The sequence below is a fragment of the Choloepus didactylus genome, chromosome 5, assembly GCF_015220235.1.
Source record: "Choloepus didactylus isolate mChoDid1 chromosome 5, mChoDid1.pri, whole genome shotgun sequence".
NCBI classification, from domain to species: domain Eukaryota; kingdom Metazoa; phylum Chordata; class Mammalia; order Pilosa; family Megalonychidae; genus Choloepus; species Choloepus didactylus.
In genome coordinates this window covers 88,406,279-88,422,409 of record NC_051311.1, presented here as the reverse complement: position 1 = coordinate 88,422,409, position 16,131 = coordinate 88,406,279, and the positions used below count along the sequence as shown (strand labels likewise).

At 38.2% G+C, this 16,131-nt stretch overlaps 1 protein-coding gene across 1 annotated transcript; it reads right to left on the bottom strand.

Annotated features, from left to right (window-relative positions):
* Nucleotides 1-11,605: 11,605 nt before the first annotated feature.
* On the bottom strand, nt 11,606-12,609 carry CCDC71L (coiled-coil domain containing 71 like). Its single transcript, XM_037836402.1, has one exon. It carries the CDS (start codon nt 12,332-12,334, stop codon nt 11,630-11,632), a length of 705 nt encoding a protein of 234 aa, XP_037692330.1. The 5' UTR covers nt 12,335-12,609; the 3' UTR covers nt 11,606-11,629.
* Nucleotides 12,610-16,131: the final 3,522 nt, after the last annotated feature.

The window sequence follows — 16,131 nt, the reverse complement described above, 5'->3', positions numbered from 1 at the left end:
GGAATATGAGGGAGTGCCGGGAAGAACGAACAGTGTGGAGCAATTACTGCATGCCAAGCACATTACCTGACTGAACACTGGCAATCACCCCTGTTTGCTGAAGAATACGGAGTTATTGAGGCAAAGGGAGCTTTGCAATTTGCCCCAGGTCACACAGCCAATAAAGTGGCAACCTTTAAGCCCAGGCATTCTGACTTCTCAGCCTATGACCGTCACCATGACACTGTATGTCTCCTGTATGAAAAATCGGACATTGGTGACCCTTATGCTGTTTTTGATAACTGTCTCCGAAGAACTAGGTGTTGGCCTATGTTCAGAAATTTTCTACTTGTAGCCCTTTCTCTCCACCCCGATTCAAAATTTACTTGTTCTCAGAACTCTGATCTTTGAGTTGAGATAATCTGAAGAATAAATGGATTAGTATCTTATCCCCTGATCTTAGCAATACGATCACAACTATCAGAAATATGTTATAATAAAAAACATAGCTCTAATTGCAGACATGGAGGCCAAACTCCAGAGGAGAAGTTTTGGGGCCCACATATCTTTTTCTTTACTCATTCATTCCATACCACAGAAACAGTTGCCTGCTTTGTCTGTGTGCAGGTTTGTTGGTAAGTTTCCAATAGGTTGCAAGAAACAAGAGACCCACTCAAGTTGCCTTAGGTTTATTGTAAGGGTGGATGTGGAAATAAAAAAAAATACAGGATTCTCAACTACTGAACCAGACTGCATACCAAAGGAGGAATCACAGCAGAGCCAGGCCTCCCAAACACTGCAGTATAGCTCAGAAATTGACAAATGGGTGATGGAGTTACACTGCCACCCCCTCAGCAACGTGTACCTGCTGGTCCTTCTCTTCAGAGGTCCTCTCAGTCTCTGCTTCTACTGCATCTGTTTCACTATCACTGAGCTTATTTTCATTTTTCTCATCACCATCTTATTTCTACTCACTCAAAACTTCTATTTACTCATGTTGATTGTCGAAACAGAAAATATAGGTGGTAGAAAAAAAAAGAACACCATTTAAGGACATCTGTCAGTATTTTTTCTATACAAGTACATATTTATAACAATAAAAAGGTCTATTGAACAAATGGTGTTGTTGGAAAAACATCCACACAGAAAAAAATGATCCCCAACATCAACTGAGACCATACACAAAGATTAACTCACAATGTATCATAGGCCTAAACTTAAAAGTTTAAACTATAAAATTTCTATATAAAGACAAAGAATGGGGCTTTGGCATAGGCAAGCATTTCTTAGAGCAGCCACAAAAAGCATAAAACCATATTCAGTCATTGTAACAAATGTACCATATTAATGTTATTAATTGGGGAAGCTGGGTGTGAGGTGTATGGAAACTCTCCATACTACTTTTGCAATTTTTCTATGAAGTCTAAAACAACTCTAAAAAAATTTTATTATAAAAAAGCAGAAACCACAAAATGAAAATGGATAAACTAATAAACTAAAGTTTTGCTCTTTGAAAGACATTATTAGAAAAACAAAAAAACTAGCTTCAAATTCGGAGAGAATACTTGCAAATCACATGTCCAACAAAGGACTTGTATGCAGCATGTATACAGAATCCTCATAATAAGAAAACAACCAATTCAAATTTAAAAAGATTTGAATAGCTATTTCACCAAAGAAGAAATATGGACAGTTTATAAGCATGTAAAAAGATTTTCAGTATCATTAGTCATTAGGTGAATGAGATACCACCCCACATCTATTAAAATAGCTAAAATTTAAAAACTGGATGCAGAACAATCAGAACTCTCCTGCATTGCTGGTAGGAATACAAAATAGTACAGATGCTTTGTAAAAGGTTTTTACACTTAACATATGACCTAGTAATCCCTCTCCTAAGGTGTTTACCCAAGAGAAATAAAAATATTACATCCTGTACAGAAATGTTAATGATCATCAAAAATTGGACATAACCCAAATGTCCATCAACTGGTCAATGAAAACATTCTGATAAACTCACACAATGTAATACTACTCAGCAATAAAAGGACTGATATTGGTACTGTTAACACACAACATGGTTGACTCTCAAAAGCATTATGGTTAGTGAAAGACAAGCCAGACACAAAAGGCTATGTTCTGTATAATTCCATTCATATGACATTCTGGAAAATGAAAAACTATAGTTTTCCAGGGGCTGGGAGTGGAGGGACAGTACTGACTTTGTACTGCTGGAATGATACAAGGATGAGTCTTGCCAATGAGGAATTCACAAGCTAGGAGGGGACAGAGATACACAGGAGGCAATTATACCATAAGGTATTCAACAGAGCTTTGTATGAAGAAGTATTGTGGACATACAAGGATGAAGTAAATATCCCTCCATATCCCTTTGCTTAATAGAAGAAGGAACAAATCTCTTTTAGAGATCTAGAGCACTCATGGGTTCTCATGAGTAAATTTTTCATCAATTCTACAGCACTTGAGAGCTGACCCTTGATAAACCTAACCCTTCCAAGGTAGAACTTTTCTCCTCTCAGCTAGCTTCTAGTAAATCTGAACATTCTTTATGTCTTCAAAGCCTTCCCTTCCCTGCAGTCTTAGATTTCTAGAATTATCAAGAGATAAGGTCAAATCAGACAGAGTTCCACCCAGATGCAGGGTCTCTGCTATGTTATGAATTATTTAAATGGAATCCTGTGCAAGGGCTATAAAAGGAACTCTTCAGAGGGAATCTCAAAGTCTCCTCAAATGCTTGGTTTTATGACAATTTAAGTTCACCGGTCTTCGGTTAACAATAGTCAACGTTACTCCCAATCTCAGAGCTGGTTTTGTACAAAGGATGGAGAGGAAAACAACTAACACATAAAAGAATTTTTCAAAAGCTCAGCTTTCAAATGGTAAGAAGATGGAGAAAAACGTCTTTTCATTTTAGGTTAAAAGTAGAAGGGGAAAAATTTTCAACTTTTTAGAACAAAGGAAGAATAGCACTACACAAAGCAAAGTTTTAAAAGACAGTGTTACAATCCAATTAGCAGCAATTTTTTTAGCACACAATTCTATTCTGGTTATCCTATCCCTGTCCTATCATGGTATGTTAGTTGTATCTTTGATTCACAGGTCTTCAGCTTGAAAGGAAATGCACTCAAGGAGCTGTGCTTAAGAAGCTTCACCTGAAGAATCCAATTCATACCTGGACCTGGTTTAGAAGACAACATCCTGGTCTTTGAGCTGATGCTGTAAAGGGTTAGGATTTTGAGAGGGGGAAGGATTCTTAGATGATGAGTAAGTATATTTTGTGGGTGGGAAGAAGTAAATAATTTGAGACCAGAGGGCAGACTGTAAGTGTTTAAAATATGTTCATAATTTCTTTTTCAGTCCCTTAAAAAAAATGGAGTCTAATTCCCAGGAATTAGTGACTCACTTCAAAAGAATGGAATAAGGTAAAAGTGACAGTATGAATTAGAAAAAACTAAAAAAGTAGTTACAGTAATGCCAGTAGTGTTAGAGTCTGTGGCCACTTAAGGAATGTGTAACTAGCCATTACACCTAGAATTCTATACCCACCCAAATGTTCAAATGTGAAGGCAGAGTAAAGATAGTGTCATGAAAAGCCTCAGGAAACTTGACTCTATTCACTCTTTATTATGAAGTTATTGAAGATGTACTGCAGCAAAACATGAAGGGTTGAAATCAAGAGAAGAATATCAATAACAAGTAACATTTACTAGTTCTTATTCTGTACTAAGCACTGTTCTGGGTGTTTTTCATGTATTATTACATTTAACTACAAACAATGCTGTGAAGTATATACCATCGTCGTCATCGTCATCGTCGTCATCATCATCATCATCATCATCAGTGTCATCATTTTATAGATGAGGAAACTGAATTATAAAGAAGCTAAATAACTTGCCTAAGGTCTCACGGTCAATAACTGGTAGAACTAAGATCTAACCCCAGGTGGCTGGCTACAGATCCCATGCTTTCAAACATTCCCTGTCTTCCAAGAGAGTTATGGTTACCAAAAAACTGTGGAACCAAATCAGGAAAGCTGCAAAGTAAAGCCTTAGGATGAAAACTGTGAAGCAGGCCTAGAGAGTCACCAGTCTAAACTAGAGCTGGAGAGGAGAGAGAATAAGAGAATTCCAAGGGAATAAGACTTAATAGATGGCATGATTCTGAAACATTGAAATAATGATTTTGAAATAGTGATCAACGAAATGATTCTGAAACACTGAAATAATCTATAAGAAGACAAAAGATAGATCTTAATAGATGGCATGATTCTGAATAGATGGCATGATTGCGAATAGATGGCATGATTCTGAAACACTGAAATAATCTGCAAGAAGACAAAGAAGAGCAATTAGAAAATCTAGGAAAACCCAAGATATCCATAAAAATATCTTAGCCTGAATGAACCAACCAAAACATGGAATGGTTTAAAGCACTGATCTAAAGAGAAAGAACCTATCTCATCTTGTTGCTAGGGATGTCTTCATTCAAGAAGTCCAAGGGTTGCAAAAAAGGATCAGTAATTCTAACAGATTCCTGGGTCCAGGATTGAATTATTTACATAGCCATAATAATGTAAACTATTTCTTAGTTTTCAAATTTTATAACCAACCAAAACAATCTAAATAAAGACTTGATTGGAAGTCAGAATAAAAATAACAATGACAAAATAAAGGTCAAACCTGGCAGAAGGAGGAGGGAAAAGAAAAGGTGCAAGAAAGGATAAAGGTGCTGATACATTTGTCTTACAATGTGGGGAGTAAAATTGATCAAACAACTAATAGAGACTTTAGTAAATAATTTAGTTACAAATGTAATAGCATCCATACTGTGTTGTTTGCGTTCAGATCCAGTCTCTGCATTTCTGCAAACTACACTTCCCAGTCCCTTGCCAAGTGGCTTCTAGAGTGGCTTGAACAACGAAGGCACTGGAGAGAGGGAAGAGAGTATAAGGCCAGATATTTTTCTCTCCCACTCCACTTTCTAGTAGTGATATTGTCTCCTCAGAGATTCCATCTCCTCTCTATCCTATAATTCTTGCTCCTACTACACATCCCTGGTTGTGGTCTTGTGTTTCTCCAGCCCTGGAAGTAGAAAGAGCTTCCAGATGTTTCTAATTCTGGGTTGCTTCACCATCCTTTGCCTTCTGGGCTCTTCTATCACCTATGTAACTGTTTATAATACCTATAGTGACTTTTGTTTTCTGGATGCACCTTGACTGATACAGTAACCAGGAGAAGAATTCAGTAATATAAGTATATTCGGAGGAGAAAAGAGAGGTGGTGGAAGTAAAGTACAACCTAACTTCATTTAGAAAGTCAGTTGATGCTGCCTAAAATTGATAAATCAAGAAACAGCAATATGGTATACTGTTCAGAATTATGGAGACAATAAATGAATGAAAAACCAAAACAGGGAAAGAGAATTTGTGAGTGGGGTAGGGCTTTTTGCTTTTTATTGTGAGCCCTTATGTGCAATTTAAGTTATTAAAAAATTTTTTAAGTTATTTGTAAGTGTTACTTGGATTAAAATGTTTCTAATTTTTAAAAAGATTTAACTACCAGGATGGCTAAAATAAGAAAGACTGAAAACACAAAGTTTTGACAAGGATATGAAGTATCTGGAACTTTCAGACACTACTATAAGAATTCAAATAAATTGTAATAACGCCTTTGGAAAAACTGCGTGGCAGTATCTGCCACAGCTAATCATTTGCATTATCTGTGACCCAGATAATTCACTCCTACGTATATGTATCCTAAAAAATACATTATATATGTTCACTAAAAGACATGTTCTAGAATGTTCACTGAAACTTTATTCATAATTGTTCCAAACTGGAATCTACTCAAATGCCCATCAAGAGTTAAGCTATATACTGTGGAATATTCATATAATGGAGTTCTATATACCAAAGAGAATAAATGATCTATAACTACAGGCAACAATACAGATGTATCTCACAAACATAATTCAAGTGAAAAAAGCTAGGTACATACATAACACATAATTCCATGTAAATAGTATAAAAACAAGCAAAAGTAATCTATGCTGTAAGAGGTCAGGATAATGGCTATGCAGGGATGACTGTAGTGGCTGGCAGAAGGGTGGGGGCATTGGTGGGAACTTCTGGGGTAGTAGCAATGTTCTAGTTTTTGTCTAGATTCCATGAGTGTATTCAATTTATGAAAACTCATCAAACTATATACTTATACTTGCTTTTTACATGTATTTCATACCTTAAAGAAATGTTTTTAATGTGAGATTTAGAAACATGTCATACCCTTTTTTCTATACTCTTTCTGCTAAACATTTAGTTAAAGACAATATACTTGAAAAAAAATCCTAGAAGAGAGAATTATATATACATTTTACGGTTAATTTTATTACTTGGAAGACTCTCAATTTCACGTTTGGATTTTATGAATTCAATTTTATGAATAATTTCCAAGCAAAATAAGGCCAACTTTGATTCTAGTGTTATGATCTTCACTTTCCAGTTGGGCTCCAGATATATGTGTCACATATATGATGTTTACCAAGCCATAACAGAGTGCTGACAGTGAGGAGTCATTGCTTTTGTGAAATTTGCAATCAAGCTCAATTTTGAGCCTCTTGCTCCTGGATAACTTCATCTACTGCTCAGTGAATTCTCTTCTGTCAACTTCAGATGCTGCAACTTTGGCTTGCTCAACAAGTTAAATGCTCTGTTACTTTTTGTGCTAAGAGGAATTAGAGCTAAACTACAGGCTTTATATCCAAAGCCTAAAAATGAGCATGTCATTTCTTCAAATATGAGGATAGTTTTACTTTTAGTAAAAACTTTCTGCTGTTTTAAACATAGCTGCCGTACTCATTTTGTTTCCTTTAACACAGGAAGTACAAACCTCATACAAGTCTATTCTATTTTGGTTCTGTGCACATAAATTAACATGGTTCTTAAGCAACCCTTGTGAACTGACGCAAAGTGAAAATTGATGCAAAATTTTTTCAAGTTCTTGGATCAGTAACTTTAACCTATTACTTTTATAAATTCCTGGGATAGTTTAAAACACAGAACAGCATATTTTAAGTATCTTTCAGAGATATGATAAAAGACCCAATTTTTTTTAAGAAAGCCTAGAAAACCTTTAGCAGTGAAAACTGCCTAACAAATCAACTTAATCCAACCTCTTGCTGTAGTTTATAATTACCTTTTAAAAGTTCATAGAGGTCTCTGTTTTCTTTTACTTCATCCAGAAATTACTTCCTCTTAATTTATCATTTAGCTTTCTCAGACCACACTCTGTTCTCAAGATGCTGAGAAGGCTGGGGAGCAAAACCCCCAAATAACCACTCTCAACATATATACTTATTCTCACTACACACACCTCCAATTAATAACACTTATTAGGTATATTCTATGTGTCTAGCATTAATATTCCTTTCAATCCTTACAACAGCCCAATAGCTTCTTTTATTAACAACATTTGGAGAGTAACCTACTTAGAGTGTAAGCAATTTACCTAGTCCCAAAGTTTGCAAGTGGTGACGCCATAATTCTAGTCCAAGCACTGTGACTCCAGAGATTAAATTACACTATGCTCCCTCCAATTACTGATGGAAACTCAGGCACAAAGACAAATTCAGGCCACTATGAGTCCTGCCCATGCAGTAGAATTTGCTGTTACTCCACTTCTACCTTCTAGACTGTAATAAAAATTCTGGCCCTCTCTTTATTCTGTGGAAAAGCCTTTACTGAGTTTATGGAGTTCTTACACTCTTTCAAAATATAAGAATGTGAGCTTTTGACCTTTTATCACCACTGCAGGGGGATTTGGGGTCAGGATTCAGAACTCTGAATTTTGATGCATTTTTAAAGGAGTATTTATTTTTGGCAAACTTGGTAATGGCTTGGGCATGAAGCTCTGTCCCAGGAGATTCACTAGATAATTAAAAGAGTTGATGGAACATAAACTCCCAAGATATCAGAAAACACAAATCTCAAGACTTCCAGGAGTTTGAAGTTCACAAAAACGGTAAAAACTTATAAAATTATAAATTATGATATTTTTCAATTCACATGCAAACATAAAATCCCATTCCAAAACCTTCATCATCATTAGAAAAACTAGACACTGTGTATTCTTTAAAATTTATTTACAGTTAATAAGTTAAAAAGCAAAGTACAACCAGATTGTAAATCTTAATCATATGCACATCAAACTGCCCAGGAAAACACTTCATTTCCATTACAAACCAATTGCCTGCTAATGCACTTAAGACATAACAGTCTATCAAAAAATATTTTAAACACATTAACAAAGGAAATATTGTGTATATATGTCCATTAAAAACCATCAGTATAAAGAGTGCTGTGGCAACCCTTAAATCAACAGAAAACTTTGAGTTCAAAATTGTTCAGATTTTTTTTGTATTCAAATATTTTAAAAGCTTCTTTACTGAAGAGTTTTCAGAAAAATAGAGTACATTTGCACATAGCAAATCAATAGGTGTCAGCCACCAGCTTGTTACACTTGTCCAACAGGGTACTGAAACTTGGACAAAATAAATACACACCACAACAGGAAAACTTTGCACTATCAACAATGAAGCTTGCCCTCAACAATCATGATGCTACTGGCTTTCATAGGGAAAATAAATTGCTGGTTGACAGGAAAGAGGATAAAAATGACATCAGGAATCTCAAAAAGTTATTTGAGGTGCCAGTTACCACATTTAGGCACTCCAGAGTTGAAAATTAAATAAAGCATAGCAAGGTGATAAATTTCTCCTAGCTTCTCCTTTACTTGTGCCATGTGAAATAAAAGAAAAGGCAAGAAAATGAATAAAGACTATGGGATTTCTTAAAAAACTACACACAAGATAAGCTACAGCTTCACTTTAGAGACAATAACTGGATGCCTCCCCATAAAGGCCACTCTGTCAAGTATCTTTTCATATTCTTCCCCAAAGTACCCATGAAATACTTCCACTTTACAATTAATACATTACTCAACTATATTAGATGTTTCTTCACATTGTAGAAGTTGTAACAAAGGTTTTGCTAAAGAAAACTTGGCAAAAATAAACAATGTTTTACATCTTAATTCACAAACTAGAAATGGTATGATTTTTTAATAAACCAAATAAATAACATTGAGTTCAGGACGGGCAATCAGACCCAAATTGAAATCAGACAGCCCAAATACTCCAAAGAAGCATTTATGCAAAATCAAGTGCACTAAAGTAACAAGGCATAAGAGGAAAAATGTCAAGAATCTCAGTTAAAATAAAATGCACGGTGTCAATGGTTATGTTTCGGTTGTATGCTGAGCAAAGTTACATTCCCAGCTAAGTCTAATTTCAAAATCCTCTGGAAAACTATCTAGATAAGCTATTATGTTGAAGTTACATTCTAATATGGCCATTGGATTTATTTTTTAGTTATATAAAACTATATACAACAATGAAGTGGTACAAATACATTTATTTTCAGATGGTAGTTAGCTATAAAAGTTAACAATATATTTGGGGAAAGAAAACCCTATGTATCTGAAATACAATTGGCAATGGAAGCTAATAACCTAAAGAATATATCTAAGCTTCCTATCACACAAATATAATTTAACACTCTCCGTCTCCTAAGTAATTATTCACTTTTATTTACTCATGTGACAGTGTTTGTAGCAATGCCTTATCATGGAGTAGTGAATAAGAGACTATGAAGCTTACTGGGAAACTGGCATAAAGTCGGTTTTTTTTTTTTTTTTAGAAAACAAGAACACTGAATTTAAGGTCACAAAACTCCTACAATGGACTATTAAACTTGAAAGATTCATTTCAGAGAGCTATGCCATTTGAATTATAAGAACACAAGAGTCAAAATTACAACTCTCATTATTCTCCTAAGAAGCTGCCATGCAGAGATAAACCTCAGTATTGAGAATTTCATATGCTAAGTTCCAGCTCAGTATGGATCATTCCATGGCAGATTACTTAAATTTGAAATAATAGTGGTACAAAAACACTATCTGATCCTTTAGGTATTGCAGTAAAAGCTGGCTGTGGCACCACTGGCTAAAAACTATTAAGTCTTGATGCCACCAATGACTAAAGGCACTTGGATAATCAAGAACTTCACACTGGGCCATATGGTATAAGCACTATTATAAAAGTGTAAAGGGTCAGTCCTCTGTGGGGCTCGCCTGTTTGATTCCTGTGATCTTCAGCTGTCAAAAAAAGACCTCTAACTGAAAACATAATTATGAGTGGAAAGAAGATTATAAAAATGAAATTCATGGAACAAAAAAGTGAACTAATTGTCATGGTGCTTATAAAAGTGATAAACATTAGTCTTAGCACTTCTCATTATCCAACAACAAAACCAAAGCAAAGAAAGAAAGAAAACGAAAAGAGAGAGAGAGATCCATTTTGCCCAAAGCAACTTCAATCTGTTATTTGGATACCAAGAAATGCCCCCATCCCCCTAGATCTTTACTAATTCTGAGACTTATATGGGTATTCTGTTTACCATTTTAATTACAATGTTTACACATACTAACTTTTCATATGTAATTCCCATTTAAAAATTATCCTTGAAGTAATATTGCTCGATTTGTATGTTAGACCACTACATGGATGGCAAGTCATGTCCAGTCTGATTTCATTCATCCCTGTAACCAATACTAGTTCTTTATAGTTCATTCATCCGTTTTTTTTTTTTTATCACAAGCCGTGTGGTTTCAATGCATCTTAATTTTTATTCAATTAAAAAGAATTTAACAAGTCAACTTTTCCTAAACAAAACTTTGAGTATTCTACCATTTTCTTTAGGCGCTCAGTAAATATAAACATTAAATTTCAATATAAAATCTTCAGAAACACCTTTAAAATGTTTAAACAATTGTACTCTGCATCTCTTTGTTTGTAATCACTGAGCCCATGAAATTCAAAGCCATACAAATCCTTGCACTACTAGCAGTCATTAGCTTGCACCTCCTTGGTCAAAGCTTTGGAATCCAGTTAAAATTAGGAAACGAGTGGGATTCAGAATACCCTGAGCACAAACTATAGTGCAACACCACAAAACATGTCCAATCTTTCGTTAAGAGGGGTGGCAGTCAAAAAGGGGGGGAAAAAAAGAGGACAGGGGGTGAGGGGCAAATAAAATCTGGCTTTATTACAAAAGCATGAAACCAAATTCCTTTGGAAAAATAATGACTTCTTCGGAGGACTTCCAGACCAGTGAGGTAGAGTCCAAAAGGGTGAAAACGGATCTGCCCCTATAGTCTTGGAGACGTCTCAGTCTGGCCGGGGGCGGTAAGAAGAAAAGGGACCTCCCTTGCGGGTCCAGCTGTCTCCTCCCTGCGCAGACCCGGTGACAGGAGGCAGGAGAGGGCACACCTGCCCCGGAGTCCCAGACGGCGGCGCCGCATCCCGGGGACGTGGGGCAGGGAAACCCATCCGGTGACTTCTTCGCCCGTAAAGTGCACTAGGGACAAGGTCCTGGCCAGATCTGTAAACACTCGACTGACACTTGTTCATTCTTCCGGGCGGAAGCTCGGTCCCAGGTTGAGCCCCGGCACCGTCGGGGGGATGGGGGCGACGCAGGGCGGGCGCGGCCAGCAGGAGGCGCCATAGGGGCCGCGTCTCACGCCCGGGGCACCGGGAAGCGGCGAAGCCTCACCACGGGTTCCAGGTTCACTCGCAGGACCTGGCGTGCTCGGCGCCGCGCCGCCGCCAGGCTGCGCTCGCCCCACACGTCGCTGCCGACGCGGATGGTGGGGAAGGTGGTCAGCGTCGGAGTGGCTGCTCTCCAGATTTCCTCCAGGGTGCGGCCCCCGAAGCAGGGCCCAGGGGTCACAGACTTGGCCGCGCGGCTCTCCTCGGGGGCCGGAGGTGGCGGTGGCGGCGGTGGCTTCCTCCTGCGGGCGACGGCCGCCCGGACTCCGCGGCGCCTCCTTCTGGCCGCCGCGCCTTGGGCCGGCCTGCGCGTCTGGCCGCGGGCGGTAGGAGTCCCCGGGGGGTCGGGGACCAGGGCCCGGCAGGAGGAGTAGCCATAGACGTCCTTGCTGCGCAGGATGTGTGGGGAGAACTGGTGCTTGAGGCTGCAGAGGAAGCTCCAGAGCTCCGCGTCCGAGCTCATGAACTCCGTGCTGCAGGGCATGAACAGCTTGAAGGCGTCACCCAGCGCCTTGGTGCTGTCGGCCAGCGACAGTTGCGACCGCGAGTACACCACCTTCTCCTCCCGCGCCTCCAGCCCGGCCCCTCCTCCAGCCCTAAGGCCGCCGCCCCGGGCGGCCAGGGCCGGGGCCGACAGGGGCCGGCGCCGGCGCCTCTTCACGTTGCGCCGCATCGGAGGCCGCTCGGGGCCGCCCGTTGTCGCCGAGTCCCGCCCGCGTCCGGCTCCGCGGCGCTGACCGCTGCTGGCGCCTCCCGCCTGCCGCGTCTCTGGCTACTTTTCTCGCCTCCGCCGCCGCCCCTCCCCCTCCGAGGGCGGAGGACGTGGGTGAATATCCTGCCGCCCAGTACAAGATGGCGGCCGGCGCCCACCCCTGGGCTTTGTCATTGGACGGCGCCTCGGCCCCCTGGTTTCTCTTTCTTCTCCTCTCTTGCCTTTTTCGCCCTCTGCCTTTCTTTAAATGTGCCCGCCTCAAGCACCTCCCACCGCAGTCCCGACTCTACCCATTGGGTGCTCTCAGGAGAGGGGCGGGGACAAATGGGGGAGAGACCAGTTCCTGGAAGATGGTGCTGGGGTGGGTGGTGGTGGGCCTTGAACGTGAGTCAACCGTTGGGTGGGTATATGGGGGGTGGTGCCATGTCTAGAATAAGGGGTGGACATCGGCTCCACCTTGGGGAGAGTCATAGTCTTTCAGAGTGAGTGGGTGTGGACTGAGCTGGGAGATCTACCAGTCTGAATAACAAAAGAGAGAGATGCCCCAAAGCTGTTGCTTGTATCTCAGCAAGGAAATTTAGGTTTAAGTCTACTTGGAATGGGCCTTTCACAATTCTTTCTAAATCCCCAAAGACCTCTTTGGCATCTTCATTCAACGTTTACCTCTCTTGGCCCCAGTCCCTCTCAAGAAACCTTCAGGTGATAAGGAAGGCATCCCTCCTGGCAATAGAACCAACTTCCTATTTAAGAGAAATTCAGCTTATCAGAAAGCAGACACTTAAATAGTCCAAAACTAAGTAATCTTTGCTCAAGTTAATCAAAGATCAATTACAACAAAGCCATTCTGCTTCAAGAAAATATCCTTGTTTTTAAATACATAGTTCTTTCCAAGTGTCACTTCACTTTTCATTTGGTTTTAAAATGACCCTTTGCAGCACCATTCATTTAGAAAGGATGCAGCATCACATACGGTAAGTTTCCATTGAAAAGAACAGGTTAAGAACACATAATCTTATGTGTTTAGTAAGGAGAGGAATATGAATGCTTACAGTCATCTTCAGCCATTCTTGTCATCTTTTCTATCCTCAATATCAGTACTTGTCAGGTAGTGGGCATTCAATAGTTTGTAGACTGATTCAGTGAAATAACACTATTTCAAGTACCGATTATTAGAAATGGAACAAGAAAGAAAGAAATATTGAAACTGCTCAGAAGAGGACAATTTTCTATTTTACATTTATATTGCAATTTTCTCAGGACTCACTTAAATTTTTAAGGTTAAAAAAATTTCTCCCAATACTTAAAACTTTTAGGTAAACATGTCAATTTCACCCTTCACTGAACATCTTATTTTGCAGATAGAAAACTACTAAAGCACAGACATTTTGTGATTTACATATAGTTGCTCAAGGTTCTCTTGAATTTTTGAGCTGAAAGAGATCCTATCCTAGTTCAATCTCCTTATTTCACAGATGAGGAAATTTGGACCCACAAAGTTCTAGTAATACAACTTGCTAATAGCAGGACAGGGACGGTAGTTCAGGTCATTGGATTCCTAATCTGGTGATCTATAAATTTCAGTGGTCCTGTTTCAAATTACATCACACAGAGTCTAAGGGGTTCAACAGAAAGTGCTTTATTCATGAGTGGGGTAACCAAGGGACAGCACTGTACCCCTACCCCACTTCCATCCCACCCAGAATCAAGTAGTTTTTATGTTATATTTGGCTTTACAGATGATACTTTGTTTGCACCAGGGTTTCAGTAAAACCTAAGACAAACAGTATTTTGAAAGTTGCTGCTTTACACCAGAGCACCCTCTCCACACAATGAGTTTATGGCAAAAAACAAAACTCCTGACCAGGAAACCCCTGTCTACCAAAATCATGATAATTTTCTGAAGACAAAATATTTTTTCTAGAAAAGCACATCATGATCTCAAAACAAGATCATGGAGCCAATTACCAGCTTCCTAAATCCTTATAAAGACATGAAATTGCAATAGCTCTTTACATCACAATTAGTTCTCTTGGTAATTCTGGGAATACATAGTAATGTGAAATTTGACTAACTGCCTTTGGAATGCCCCTACAAACTGACATAGAAAATCTCACACAGGAAGCCAGTGGAAAGTTAGGGGGACTTCATCATGAGAAAAAAAAAGGGTAAAATAAGGATTTATATAGTTTTTCATATTGTTATTTCCCATCCCTTTTCCATGTTAAGCATAATAGTATAGGTACTTCAGGTTGGTTTGTTTTTTTGTCACATAAATACACACCAAATATATCCAAACTTAGAGAATTAATTTCAGTTAAGAGGATAAATCTCTCTCCAACACAATTTTGATTCTACAAAAATATAAGATCTCAGAAAACTGCAGAGTATTCAATAATTCATTTTATAATGCATGCACATTTAATTTACTTTAAACCAAAGAGAATATTTTTATGAAGTATTTTTAGCAACTAGTATCATGTTAAAATGCTTAAACTGGCATACTTGAAAATTTGGCATTATTTGCTCTCTATTTCTCTGTTTCTTCTATTTCTTTACTATACTTTTTTTCATTTCTTCTTGATCTCAATCTTTTGATTAGCTCAAATAGTTTTACAAACATTTCCTTATCCATGCTCCACAAGAAAAGTAAAATTTCCACATAAAGCTAGTATGTTTCTTCTGGTTCCTGGGAATCTCCTAAGACATTATAAATGAAAAATTTATGGAAAGTCAGCAAATTAAATTTTTGTTCTTGAGGAATAATAGTTTAAAATCCTCTATTTATCCCTTTACCTCTCAAGGGTAACGGTTCCAATATATGATAAATAGATGTGTTGGATAATAAGAATAAAAAAAAAAATAGCTAAATGCTTATGTTTTCTGTATTAGAATCCAAACAGAATTAAGTGATTGGAGGAACTAAAAATCAAATGTATTTCTTAGCTAACCAGAACCTTTGCTGTAACATCTCATTTCTATAAAATAAGTTGCTTCTTGAAAAGGGACCAAAAAAGAAAAGTATATGCAAGTGATTGAGAACATGGGGTTCAGAATCAAATAGAATTGGTATTAAATAGATCTTTACAACAAAATATCCTTGAACACATTTCTTCACCTTTCGGAGCCTCAGTTTTCTCACCTATAAAATAGGTGTAATCTCTGCTTCAATGGATTGTTTTGAGGATTAGATGAGATAATATTGGCAAAACATTTACTATAGTGTCTGGGACAGAGTAAGCATTCAATAAATGATGGCTATCCTTATTTGTCTCATTTATGAGTATTTTACTTGACGTAACCAACAAATTTCAAACCCTGTAATCCAGTGGGAGGTTAGAGATAAAAAGTAATAGGATTCATGAGAAGAAAATAAAAATATTACAGCTAGAAGACAATTTAGAGGTCACCTAATGAATCCACCTCACTTAATTCAGATGAGAATACTGAGATGCGAAGTGATCTACCCAAGGTCACACAGATGTATGGTAGAAAACTTGAACTAGAACAAAGATCTTTAATTGCTAATGGTTTCTACCATTCCAAATTTTGAATTTAATCCCAGGAGATGGTGATAATTTTTAGTTCAAATGATGTTAAATGGAGCATTATTCATCAAAAAATTCAGCCTTTTCATTAAAAAGCGATTCTAAAGTAATTTAGGTTTTTCTAGGAAAGTTATCTCAAAGCTCTGATATGCTCTGAAGTTCTTACATAAAGACCATATAAACTAAGAGGATATGACTTGTGCTTCCAGGAAG